General features: G+C 36.5%; 1 protein-coding gene across 2 annotated transcripts in view; it reads left to right on the plus strand.

Moving 5' to 3' along the window:
* RYK (receptor-like tyrosine kinase) overlaps positions 1 to 14,455 on the plus strand; it is a 92,708-nt gene that overhangs the window by 61,967 nt on the left and 16,286 nt on the right. For both annotated transcript variants that reach the window (XM_025377400.1, XM_025377401.1), the window contains exons 9-13: positions 946 to 1,032; positions 6,711 to 6,780; positions 11,801 to 11,933; positions 13,503 to 13,612; positions 13,775 to 13,934. In XM_025377400.1, coding sequence (XP_025233185.1) covers positions 946 to 1,032; positions 6,711 to 6,780; positions 11,801 to 11,933; positions 13,503 to 13,612; positions 13,775 to 13,934 — 560 coding nt within the window. The remainder of the gene's footprint in view (positions 1 to 945; positions 1,033 to 6,710; positions 6,781 to 11,800; positions 11,934 to 13,502; positions 13,613 to 13,774; positions 13,935 to 14,455) is intronic.

Raw genomic sequence — 14,455 nt, forward strand, 5'->3', positions numbered from 1 at the left:
TGGATTTTCTTAGTTCATTTTTAATCACTCCTTCCCCAGCACCCCCAAAGGTCATAACTAACTTCTCTTATTACTATAAGAGTTTTTTGTTTTTGTTTTTGTTTTTTGAGACGGAGTCTCTCTCTGTTGCCCCGGCTGGAGTGCAGTGGCGCAATCTTGGCTCACTGCAAGCTCCACCTCCCAGGTTCACGCCATTCTCCTGCCTCAGCCTCCCAAGTAGCTGGGACAACAGGTGCCTGCCACTACGCCCAGCTAATTTTTTTGTATTTTTAGTAGAGACAGGGTTTCACTGTGTTAGCTAGGACGGTCTCGATCTCCTGACCTCGCGATCCACCCGCCTCGGCCTCCCAAAGTGCTGGGATTACAGGCATGAGCCACTGCGCCCAGCCTCTTCTCATGCTAAGAGTTTTTAGGAACACATTTTACTAGTGAACCGAGAGTCTAATTGGCTTGTCTGAGACCTTCTGAGGAGAGAGTGGTAGAAGGAATGGAACCTAGGACTGTCTGGATCCAAAACTTGTACCCCTTGGCCTTCCCTTGAAGCTACTTTTTAAGGCTCTGTAGTAGAGAGGAAAGTTCATTTTTGTCTTTTCGTCATTTCTCTGAGGCTAAGCCTAGAAACTCATAAATGCCATTGTGGATACTTCATTACTGAGCTCCAGTGCTCCTGGCTATATCATTAGTTTATTTAGTATAATTCAGGAAAATTTTCATATACTTAGTTTAAATATGGTGTTTCTGAAAACAAGGTGTGTAATAGTTACAAAAAACTTTTAACAGTTGTTAAAACCAAAGATTTGGGTCTTTTTACTCTAGGGCTAGAATAATGTTGTTGATCACATATGCCCTTGTTATTTTTGTTTTATATTATATTGTGCCAGAAAGTTTCGTACTATAATTTTATGAAGGTTATATGATCTCATTAATTATTACTTTTCCTTTTAGGTACTTTTGGGCGTATTTTCCATGGGATTTTAATAGATGAAAAAGATCCAAATAAAGAAAAACAAGCATTTGTCAAAACAGTTAAAGGTAGGATCTTTTTTCCATAGTATTTCCGTGATGCTCTTCTGTCTCAGGTGGCTCATGCCAGCAAAATTCTATCTCAGTTCCCCAGTGTGTGCCATACCTTTTAAATCAATCCATGTTAATTTAGCTTAAAACAAAAATTATCTTATAGGAGCCTAATTGTTTTGGAAATTTGGGTGGTTCTCATTAGGTATAGAAAAACAGAAGTCTGCTAAATTAAGACATGAGACATTTGCTAGCTATTACTCAGTTAATTGCAAGTCAAACTGCATCCACTTGATTTCATTGTTACTATATCTAATGTTGGTATACTTTTGCAGGTATAGCCATAGTTGGAATTGCTGGCCTAAGGGTGTGTACATTTAAAATTTTAATAGAGCCCAGGTGCAGTGCTTACACCTGTAATCCCAGCTACTCAGAAGGCTGAGGCGTGAGAATTGCTCAAATCCAGTAGGCGGAGGATGCAGTGAGCCGAGATCATGCCACTGCACTCCAGCCTGGGCGACAGAGTGAGACTCTGTCTCAAAAAAAAAAAAAAAAAAAAAATTAATAGATATTGTTAGATTGTCCTCTAAAAGATAGCACTGGTTTATATTGTCATGAATGGAATACCTGTTTTCACTAAATATTATTCTTTTGGGCCATCATTTGAAATGTGATACCTAATTTTTAATTTATTGATGTATATAAGTTATTTAATTAAAGATTCCCTATCGAGATACTACAGTGTTACTTATGTAGGCATATGGCTTATTTCCTATTACTGGTAGATTAGCAAGACTTTAAAAAATATTAGAATTGTAATTACAACAGATACTTGTAAAAGCTTAAATAATTCTGAATTAAGAGCTGCATGCAGTGGCTCACAATTGTAATCCCAATGCTTTGGGAGGCTAAGGCAGGAGGATTGCTTGAGCCCATAGGTTCAAGATCAGCCTGGGCAATATAGCAAGACCCCTGTCTCTACAAAAAAAAAAAAAATTAGCTCGGTGTGGTAGCATATGCCTGTGTCTCAGCTACTCAGGAGGGTGAGGTAGGAGGATTGCTTGAGCCCAGGAATTCAAGGTTGCAGTGACCCCTGATCATGCCACTGTACTCCAGCCTAGGTGACAGAGCAAGATCCTGTTTTAATTTTAAAAAATGATAATAGTAATTCTGAAGTAAGTCTTATTTGCTTATTTAGAGAGAAAGAAAAATGTGATAATTTATAGGGTACTTAATGTCTGTCAGGTCTGATGTAAATTGAGAAGGCATAGTAATAATTTCTAAAAACAAATTTGGCACTTTGCCTTCAGAAACTGAAGGGAAGACTAAATTCAGTTTTATGAGTAAAAAGCGATAAAATTTTACAGTTTATGAAGTTAATTTATAAGAATCGTTTCTAAATTTACTTAAAGGAATACATGGGAAGTACGAAGGGTTTATGTTTATTGTTTGCAAAAAGTTGGCTTGTGCCAATCTAACAAAAAATCTTTGGAATTGCTTTTAATTGAACAAAGTTGTTTGTTTAAGGCTGCTGCAAATACGTCCATACACACACACCTCTTTGATCTTGTCTAAATAAATGGTTTAACTTACTATATCATTCAATATTTATTTTATTCATTCACCCCTTCCCAGCACCAAAAACACTTTTAAAGGGGAATATTTACGTTAGGTCCATCCCTTCTTGTCCTTTGACTGAGACCAAGTGTAAGTTAGGTCCCAGTAGGTTTTCTAACTGGGAGAGTTTACATATTACTTTTTGTAAATGTAAAATTTGAGCCATAAGGTTATTAAACAACAGCCTTTTGTTACTCTTTTCTCATTTTTTTTTTCCTAAGGAGTCTCCTTAATTCAAATATTTCTTCTGGTGTTTGTAAGTATTCTATAGACTGTGTGGAACTGAGCTATTATTGACTTGTTCTGAATTAAGGCAGGAGGTTTTTATACAAAGTTGGGTTGATTTAGGATTGGAAGGGGAGATAAAAGGAAATAATAGTGATAAGAAAACACAATGAGTATACTTGGACTGTTTCACGAGATAAGACTTCTCTTTCCGTATATGCTTGACCTGTAGTCACTGGTTGTTTCTATGCTTTACCTCTGTAATTATAATGTTCTTTGTGAGTTGTGCGGAAATAAGAGAAAGCACAGTGAGTCCTTATGGGGGACAGAAGGGAAGTGCGTTGACCAGGATACTTGCCTCGAATTTGTTAGAGAGATAGCACCACATGACTGTCTCTGAGATTGATTATTTTGGAATTCTGTTTTTAGGTTTTGTTGTAGCCACATAGAGCTGACCAAAGTCTCACAAATCTGTATGCTTTGTTACATGTTGCACAATTAGAAGTGTAGCATAAAATACAAAAAAAAAAAAAAAGTGTTTTAGAAAGCACTGACCTTTGCCTTTAGGCATAAGTAGAAAATTGGAGTTTGACTTTTAAAAATATTCATAATTTTATACAGAGACTTCATAGATACTCCAGTATAAATTTCTGGAGATTGAAATTAGCAGCCTGAATCTTACACAGTAAATATTGTGAAATTGAATTCCATAAAATAAGTGAATCAGTTTGGGTTTATTGGTATTAAATTCTTATTTTCTTTATTGTAGCTACTAAATTTTTATAGTTTTGTAAGTAAACAAGTGCTTGTTTTTAAAAATCATTTTGTGCATCCTTGTAACTTTTAGAATATATTTAATTAGTACCCTTTTCAAATGTATACATCTTGAAGATAGACCTTTCATTATGTAAAATTAAAAGACTATTGAGACTGGGAAAGGAATCCAAGAAAATGAGTTTTTCTTACTAAATGGATAAAAGTTATTTTATCTTCAATTGAGTTTTCTTAGATCATCATTCAAGCGTCCTTTGCTTTAATAGAACATGCTTATCAAAATTAAAAACTTGAAAAAAGTAAGTACAAAATGACACATTCTGAAATTACCATTTGTTGTACTTAGATCTCCTTACCAGTTGAGGGAATAGTAAAGTCTTTTTAACTGGGCGGGGACCTCCAGCTATTACTAGTTTTCAGTCTTGAAAAGATCCTACTAGCCCCCAGTAGTCCTGGCCATAATTTCATTAGAAATTATTTAGGTTATAGAAAGAGTAATAAAGGCACATTCTGCCATTTACTAAGAAATCCCACATTTTAAGCAGTTTGTAGACACGTAGAGTTTATTCCGGCACACATTGGTATGAAGCACCTTTTCCAAAGAAGTATCGAATGTTTCAGATCCTTGGCTTTTTGTCCACCCATTTTACATTTCTACAATAGTCTTAACTAAGAGAAGCTGCTTGGAAAGGGAACACTTAGTAGCAAGTAATGGAAGTGAAGCAAGAGAAGTGAAGCAGGAATGAGATTCCAATGGGTAGATGTGGAAGTAAATGAAATTTGAGATTTCTCAGCTTTGACAGTTCCACATTTAAAGACCAAATGTGACAATCATAGTATCTGAATTCAGTGGGATGGGTTTTATTGTTGGTTCAGCATTTTCCTAGGTGGGTCTAGAATATGAATCTTGGCTTTGCCAGTCTTTCGTATTTCTTTCTGCCTCTTATTGCATTGGTCCGAAGCTTTATAAATTATTATTTAATTAATTTATTTATAGCCAGGGTCTCACTTTGTCGCCCAGGCTGGAGTGCAGTGGCGCAATCATAGCTCAACCTCCTGGGCTCAAGCAGTCCCCCTACCTCAACCTCCTGGGCTCAAGCAATCCCCCTACCTCAGCCACCTGAGTAGCTGGGACTACAGGTGTGCGCCACCACACCCTGCTTACTTTTTTTTTGTAGAGATGGGGTTTCACCATGTTGCCAGCCTGAGCTTTACAAATTATTATTGCTGTTTTTACTACTGATGTAAAAATTCATTGTTGGTTTCTTTGAAAGGGTTTTTAAGAATAAATAGTATTTTATACTATTAAGTTTGTTTTAACATTTAAAAACTATTTTTTAAAATTCAAACTCACTTCTTATTTGTTTATTATTATTATTTTGGGAGACAGGGTCTTGCTCTGTTGCCCAGGCTGGAGTGCAGTGTGGTGCAATCATGGCTCACTGCAACCTTGACCTCCTTGGCTCAAGCAATCCTCCAGCTTCAGCCCCCTCAGTGGGTGGGACTGCCAGTGTGTACCACCATGTCCAACTAATTAAAAAACTTTTTTTAATAGAGATGGGGGCTTGTTGTGTTCCAACTCAGGCTGGTCTTGAACTCCTGGCTTTAAGTGATCCCCCTGCTTCAGCCTCCCAAAGTGGTGGTATTACAGGTGTGAACCACTGCACCTGGCTGCATTTGCAATTTTATAATAAGAAATATTCTTTTCAAGTAGTGGAGAAATTCCTTTCTACTATTAAGGTTGTGTTCCCTATAAGATGAGGAATCCTTGTGGATTTGTACAAATATTTGAAGGCCTAAAAATTCCTTTGGAGATGTAGACTTAAAGATATTGGTAAATTGCATTATCATGTTTTTGTTTCAAAAACTTTGACCTAAAAGTTAATTTGTTCTGTTTTGCTACTTTGGACCAAAAACCGTAAGTTTAGAAGCTAAAAGTAAAATGGCATAATTCTAATTTTGGTTATCATATGAAAGTTAACTAATTTTTACTACTGTATTATTAGTTCTTTTTGTTTGTTTTTAACCACAGAGAAGTAAAAAGAAGAAAGCAACAGAATATGCCATAATCTCCAATCATAACTTTTGTAGTCATTTTATACCTGTAATGTTTGTTGGGTTAGAAAGTATAAACAGAATAGAAAACGTAAATTCTCCCATCTTGAAAAGTAGCCATCATACATAAACAATTCCTTAATATGTAAGAAATATTAGGATATGTAAACACAAGTTGTACCTTGTTTTTGAAATTTAATATACTTTAGAGATCTTCCTCCGTCAGTACATATAGCCCTATCTCATTTTTTAAAAGTAGCCACATAGTATCCCATTGTGTCAGTTTAATTAGTTCTTTGTTAATGGGTACTTTGGTGGTTGAGTTTTTTGCCACTGAACAGTGCTCTTGTTACATTATACATAGATGAGCTTTTGTGACTGTATCTGTTAACAGTGAGATTGATGATGCAAGGTATATCTGCATTTCAAAATTTTGTTACATGTTGCTTTCTCTGTCTATCCAAGGTACTATTGATGAGCCTGTTTTCTCACACTCTTGCCAAAACTCTCAATAGTAGATAGTGGAATTTTTTGTGTTTCAATTTGACAGGGGAAATGGCATCTACTGGTTTAATTTTCACTTCTTTACTTAGGACTGAGGCTATCAGTCGTTTTGTATTGTGTGTCATTTGTTTTTTATTTTCTCAGTAAACTGTGTGTTTATATCCTCTGCCTCTTTTTCAAATTTTTTCCTTATTGATTTATATGAGCTATTTAAATAGGAAAAAAGGAAGTTAGCAATATATATGCCTTATGTGTTGCATATATTTTTCCAGTATGTTATTGCATTTTCTGCTTTGTTTATGGAAACTTAATTGATTTTAATATAAAAATTTCTGGGAAAATTGACTTGTTTAATGAGACTGCAGTAGAATTTTTATCTAGATCTATTTAGATTTACCTGTAACTTATAATGAAAACCTACCTACCTTATAGTCCAAGATAATTATTTACTAATAGCAGAAAATGTTAATGCCATATATGTAGTATTATTATTCAAGACAATTTCTTTTCTTTATATATAGATCAAGCTTCTGAAATTCAGGTGACAATGATGCTCACTGAAAGTTGTAAGCTGCGAGGTCTTCATCACAGGTGAGAGGAGAAACCACCAGCATTTTGGTGTTGAGCGTGGCAACACTTGATGCTGCATCATTTTTATGTGCAGGACATTGTGATGACTTCTGAATTGAACGCTTTGTGGAATAGCTTAATTTTTTTTTTTTTTTCTGAATATAAAAGTGAAATGCATTCTCACTGTACAAAACTTAACAAACACAAAGTATAAAGAAAACAAAGAATAGTATGTAAGCCCACATCTAGATAATCATAGCTAATCTAGCTAATCTTTCCAGAAATAATTTATACATTTTATGTGCATATTTCCCTTTACAAAATAGGATGATTGTTTACATATGTTAAAAAATATTTGTTATGAGATTTTGAACGTATAGGACCTCAAAGTCAAGTATAATAAACATGAGTAAATTTTCCTTCTAGATGCAATGATAGTTAACATTTTGCCATATTTTCTGTGTTGTGTATGTTTATGAGATTTATATCTCTAGATATTAGTATCTATATATTCGTGTATATAAATATTTTACCATAAATTAGACATCTGAGTACTTTTATTGCATATCCAGCATTTATTTTCAATAAAAAGAATACATTTTTCTTTATAATCATAATACCATTGTTGTCTTTGACAAAACTAACATGCTTCTTAATTTAACAAAACAATGTATCTGACTTTTGATGTTGGCAACTGTAAATCCATATAGCCATTTAAAGAAGCTACATAGTGGTCCACTGAATGGATGTACAGCATTTTATTTAACTAATTTCTGGTATACAATCATTATGCCATGGCATGATTTTAAAAAAATACTTATAGTTCTGTATGAAGACCTTTTTCTTTTTGTTTTTTCTTCTTTTTGAGACGGAGTCTCGCTCTGTCACCCAGGCTAGAGTGTGGTGGTGCATCTCAGCTCACTGCATTCTCCACCTCCCTGGTTCACACCGTTCTCCTACCTCAGCCTCTTGAGTAGCTGGGACTATAGGCGCCCCCTACCATGCCCGGCTAATTTTTTGTATTTTTAGTAGAGACGGGATTTCACCGTGTTAGCCAGGATGGTCTCGATCTCCTGACCTCGTGATCCATCCGCCTTGGCCTCCCAAAGTGCTGAGATTACAGGCGTGAGCCACTGCACCCGGCCTGATATTGGTGCTGTTCACAGAACTATAACAAAAACTTCTACCGTTTGAGCCAGAAACAGCTTAAATATAACATCATAATGTGTGACAGTATCAACATTAGAGCAAGTTTTTTTTAAAGCACTATGTAGAGTCAACATAATTTGTATGTCTGCTGAAAATTCGATCACATATGTTTAAAAATAGAACTGTGGTCATCCCTGTTGGAAGATGTTTATGGGCTTCTGAAAAAATACATTTTAGTTTCTGTATAATTTAGACAGTTCCTTGAGTTCTGCTGAAAAATAAGGTGACTACCCAGAGTCTTACTCTTGAATTTGGTTATATTTTGGTTCATATTCAAAAGAATTTGAGGACCTAAAAAGAATGTAGCCACAGTAAGATAAATAAAATGATAATGAAAATGAAACTGAGTTTTTTGGCATTGTGGTGGTAGAAAAGAAAACCAATAAGCCAGCAGTAAGGAGAACAAATATTTTTACTGTAACTGAACATAAAACATCTCCTAGCTTCTGGGCAACCAAGGGTGAAGGAAACGCTAAAAGTTGATAATCGCAGTAGCAGAAGGGAAGGAAACAGTTGGAATATTGTCCTTTTTGGCAGTGTTGAAAGTGCTTAATGGTCTATTACACTGACTCTAGGGAGAAGGGCCAAAGGTATTTAATCCTAGTGTATACTGTTACCCTATTACTTAGGTACCTAGCCAATGTTTTTACCCCAGTGAAAGGTTTACATCACCTCAGCACAGACATGAGTAGCAGGGATAAGTGTAGAGAAAGCCAGAATTTTCCCAAGAAACAGTTTTATATTCACTGTAGCCCTAAAGATGCCTTGGCTGAAAAATGCTCAGTGCAAGCATTTGCCGTGTTGTGTCTCATGCAGTTTTAGATTGTAAGGTTTTGCAGCATCCCACCAGGATGAATTAGTAGTCTCAGGAGGTCCTTAGGGAATGACATGACATACTAAATTGGGGTTATTTGATACTGGGCATTCAGTCCTTGAGAAAAGTCTTGTAAAGGTAGGTTATAGCTTGATTATGCTTAATAGTTCTTCCTTCTATGAGGTGATAGCAGGACTCCTGGTTACAGTGAATAAAACACATTGTCAATATGTAGAAAGTATATTATTCTTTCCATTTGCTGTAGCAGTTCATTTCATTTTTAAGGTGACCAGGGCCTATCACACATTTGATTTTGATCCCTGATATGTATAGACTATTCATAGCTATACTTACGTATTTGTTTGTTCATTCTTTTATTCTAATTCATTCAGTACCCATTTTGCACTTGGAACTGTGTTAGGTAGAAAGAATGAAAATGAAATGATCTTCAGAGATCATATTATAGAATTTATCAAGCAAACCCAATACATTCAGCAAGAAAAGACACCTGTTTTCAGATTTTACCTTTGTAGCTGGTTGTGGTATGTAATACAGCATGTTTGCTTCATGTTTTAACATTCCATGGTTAAGGATTTTACAAGTATTGAGGTGTTTTAAAGCATTTTGAAATCCTTTCTTTTCACACATTTTTCCCCTGGAATTTATGAAAATAATTTTATTATAAGTGAAAATAGCTGTATAAATAAAAGATATCAACCTATTCTAATTTCATTAGAAGTGCTTCGTGTGAAAGTACTCTTGAGCTATTTCTGCTTGTGGTTTGGCCCCTTCATTGGCCCAGGGATGCCTGATGGTGAACACTTCCACCAAATGCCTCACAGCTCTCCCTCTGCAAGCACCCTCAAAAAGACTGAGAATTAGAGGCAGTTCCTACATCAAGCCCCACAGAACCTACCCTTCCTCTACCTTCGTTCTTCTCTATAGCACCTCCTGCTTTCATTTACTCTTTTTAGAGATCCAGACCTTCCCCTTTATCCTCCTTTTCATTATAAAATGGGCAGAATAAAAAACAGCCATTTGTACTTTGAAACATTTTCATGAAGTTTGTTACCTCTACCAGTGGATTTTTAATCCTATGGTAGTGGAATAAAAGATTTGACCTCATCCAGCAAATCTAATGGATAAAATGCTTTAACTCTGCTAAATGAATTTCAGTCACAAAGAAAGAAACAGAAGTAATCTTTGGTGGGTTAAATAGATTGGGCAACAGTGTTTACCCTGAAATCATGGTATGCCCAAGTTAATCCTGAGTGTAAACCCGTAGTCATTTTGGTGTTCGTGGGAGTTGGTGGAAAGGGGCTCTGTAATCTCCCATGTGATCTCCCTTGCTCCTCTGGAGAGAAAGTCTGGTGGTCCGGGGGAATGCAAAGATTATTGAATCAGATGAAGATGGTATTTTTTCCTCCTTGTACTTGCTCTTTGTCCTTGGCAGGTTACCTAAACTTTCTCTCCCAGCGTGGATTTCCTTGCATATAAACTGGAACTCCTAATCGCTGCCACTCAAGTGGTTATAGAGAGATTGCCTGTTACAGGTTTACTGATCTCTAAGTCCTCATTTTCCCACCTCCTCAGGGTCAGTGCTTTCCATGTTAGCAACTTCTGCAAATATGAGGGGAGCACACAGCTTTGCCACTTGTGCATTGGTGATTGTGCCACGGTTTTATAACTGGGGTTTAAAAAGTGATACATGCTCAATTAAGATAATTTTTAGGAAATGCAGAAAACAAGGCTGAAATTATTTATAGTCTCACAACTTAAAGCAACTCAACTCTTTGCATATTTCTATGCAGACCTTTATTATTATTTTTTTCCATTTTTATAATTATCTTGCAAATGTGAATTTTGTATCTTTCTTATAAGATAAGCTTTTACTCATATTCTCATATCGTGACCAATTGTGACATATTATCCTGTTATTCTTTCATTACTTTTGAACATTCAAGCTGTTTGCTACTTTTTACTAATATCACATTAACTATCCTTGTTCATTAACTAGCTTTTTTATGTTTGATGTATTTCCTTATTAAACATCCTTAGAAGCAGAATTTGCTAAGTTAAGGAGTAGGAATGTTTTAAGGCTATTTGTTACTGTTATTTGTTATTAAATGTTTGTTTTATATAGCATAGAATACAAAGTGTTGGGTGTAAAAATTGAGTTTACCTTAGTTTTTGTCTTCTAGCAATTTTTAGCTTAGTGGGGAAAATGATATAATTATGTAAAAAGTTATATAACCTTGGGAAAAATTAGCAGTTATTTCCAGATGTCAGTGGAGGAGGTATTATTAGACAATAGGATGAAATGTACGTATGTATGCCATAGAAATTAAAATAGGAACAGGATTGTCCACTACATGCTTGGTTTTATTTTGCACATCACAGCAACCTTTTATGGTTGGTGGGGTCCCTATGTTATAAGAATGGAAACCAAAGCCAAGAGACAGATGGTCACTCAGATAGTAACTGGTAAATCTAGGATTCAAAAATCTGATTCTAAATCCAGTGTGACCAGCTAAGGACTTTTTGGCTTTTGTGGCAGTTTCAGCCTTTTAGAGACCTTTTTGATGATCATATTCTTGACCACAGTCTGGATTGGGCCTTTTTTTTTTTTCTTTTTCATGTGTGATATGGAGTAAATGGGATTTTATTATCATAATACACTCTTGGGCAAGACAGTTTTTAGATGTCTCTGATGAATTGCCCTTTGGAGTAAAGATACGGTGTGGTTAGAGTGTGCCTTCAGAGAATCCAGCCCACGGGAAGCAACTTTGAGTTTATGACTTCGCCCTACCAAGAATGTGCATATATGGCGATATATGTACATATATGGGGAACACTTAAGTCTGGTTTAAAATACAGAGCACTTATAGTTTTACATTTTTAATGGTAATCATGTTTTTAAGTATTTTGGGGATTTTGTTTTTAGATTATTTTTATTAGAATAAGCCCCTAACATTTTGGATTCCTTTGTCTTTCTCCCAATTTTTTATTATTTTATAGAAATCTTCTTCCCATTACTCATGTGTGTATAGAAGAAGGAGAAAAGCCCATGGTGATATTGCCTTACATGAATTGGGGGAATCTTAAATTGTTTTTACGGCAGTGCAAGTTAGTAGAGGCCAATAATCCACAGGTGAGAAAAATTTGCCCAAATACCAATTATTTACCAGTAGTTTCTGATAATGTCTTTGAAAGTAGATATTAACGTTCTTGAATATAAACTGTTTAAAGGCCTGCAAAAAAGAACCTCAAATGAACCACAAGACATTTATAACCTGTTGGTTTAAAGGAAAATGTTGGCTTATGTTCCTGCCTTGAGGCTTACACTGTGCTGATGCTGAAGTTTTCCTTATATTTTCCTTGTGTACTTATTCATAATCAACTCAAACCCTTTGTAATGCCATCTCAGGTGTTTTCCTGATAACTGAGGGTACTTGTCCTAGATCTTCCTCTTAGGAATGGAAACAGACTTTCTAGAGCCATTTGGTTCATACTATATATACCAAAGCCTGGTGATGACCAGAGGTCTAGATTGTGGGAGGTAATTGGATGTATTGTAAATATGCTTGGCTGTAAGTTGGCAGTCATCTAAGAGTGTTTCTCTTCCCTGCTTGTGTTTATAACTATGAAGCAAAGGTCAGATACCATGCATATTATGATGGTAGTGGTAGTAAAGCCTAGTGGGTTTTTTGCTGTCTGCTATATCTTGTAGTCCAATTAAGTTGCTTTAGGATTTATAGTAGTATAGTTATTATAGTTGCCAGGAGAAAATGGGTTCAAAGGCTGCATTGAGTATTTGGCTTAATATGTATGATATGCTTTATAAATTGCAAGACTAAAGCTGGGATTCTCAACAAGTGGTTAGAGCCTGTGGCTCATCTGCATTACCTGGGGAAGGATTTTATTCCTCCACCCCAAGTACTGTCATCCACCTAGAGGAGCACGTCAGCAGAAAAAGCTAGGGGCTTGTACTTTGGGTTTTTTTGTTTTTTGTTTCGTTAGACAGCATCTCAGTCACTAAGGGTGGAGGGCAGTGGTGTGATCACAGTTCACTGCAGCCTCAACCTCCCATATTTAAGCAATCCTCCCACCTCAGCCTCCTGAGTAGCTGGGACCACAGGAACATGCCACCATACCTGGCTAATTTTTAAAAAAATAATTTTGTGTAGAGACAGGGCCTCAGTATGTTGTCCAGGTTGGTCTCAAACTCCTGGGCTCAAGTAATCCTCCCACCTCAGCCTCCCAAAGTGCTGGGATTATAGGCATGAGCCACTGCACCAGGCTTAGACTTCTGTTAATTTGAAAATAATCCTGAGGAGAGAATCTCCTAATAAAAACTACTGTTTTGGGGGAAAAAAGATTACTGAATTGTAAACATTTGAAATATTACCTTGAGAACTCAGCATTCACTGAGCAGATGTATTGAGCAGCTGCTCTGTGTGCTGGATATTGGGGAGATACATCTAACAGATGAAAGGTGACAGAGTAAATGGTAGATTATAGAATAATAAGGACTATAGTTGATATAAGTACAGGGATATATGGGAACATATTCTTGGTCAAGAAATAGCTTTTAAAAATTCAGTGTGTAGGTTTAAAGCAGTATATTTGGATGGTGTAGGATTGTGGAATGAAATAAAGTAAGAAAGTGCCATCATATTTGTGTGCTATTTGCAAACCATGTCATTTTTTGTTACCACAGGCAATTTCTCAACAAGACCTGGTACACATGGCTATTCAGATTGCCTGTGGAATGAGCTACCTGGCCAGAAGGGAAGTCATCCACAAAGACCTGGCTGCTAGGAACTGTGTGTAGGTGCCATGAGCTTTACGCTGTCACTTGATGTAGAGTGCTTCCTGGATTTGGGGTTCTCTGCAAGTCACAGTGGGACTTGTGTTGTATTTAAGGGTGGTGGTAATCCCTACTTTTTAATACTCTTGATTGCATTTGATGTTCATGTCTTTACTTTTCAGCATTGATGACACACTTCAAGTTAAGATCACAGACAATGCCCTCTCCAGAGACTTGTTCCCCATGGACTATCACTGTCTGGGGGACAATGAAAACAGGCCAGTTCGTTGGATGGCTCTTGAAAGTCTGGTTAATAACGAGTTCTCTAGCGCTAGTGATGTGGTAAGTGCTGAGACCCCCAGATAGCAAAAGAATAGAGAAATAGCTTTCTGTTTCTAAATGTTTTACTGTTTTTGTCTTTTGGGTTTTTAAAAAATCTGCTAGCTGTTCCTGGAAATTTTTATCCAGAAAGCAAGTGTACTTAGCTGCCAATCAGCCAGTTTATGGAGAGGAGCTGTGACCCAGACCATAGGCCAGCACTGTGTGTAATCTCATTTCATCCTCACAGTACTGCTCTGACAGAAGCACCAATTTTTTTTTTTTTTTTTTTTTTAAAGACGGAGTTCTACTCTTCTTGCCCAGGCTGGAGTGCAGTGGCACCATCCCAGCACACTGCATCCTCTGCCTCCCAGGTTCAAGCGATTCTCCGGCCTCAGCCTCCCAAGTAGCTGGGATTACAGGCATGTGCCACCATGCCTGGCTGATTTTGTATTTTTAGTAGAGACAGGGTTTCACCATGTTGGCCAGGCTGGTCTTGAACTCCTGACTTCAGTTGATCCACCTGCCTCTGCCTCCCAAAGTGC

This window comes from Theropithecus gelada, chromosome 2 (assembly GCF_003255815.1).
Source record: "Theropithecus gelada isolate Dixy chromosome 2, Tgel_1.0, whole genome shotgun sequence".
Taxonomy (NCBI): domain Eukaryota; kingdom Metazoa; phylum Chordata; class Mammalia; order Primates; family Cercopithecidae; genus Theropithecus; species Theropithecus gelada.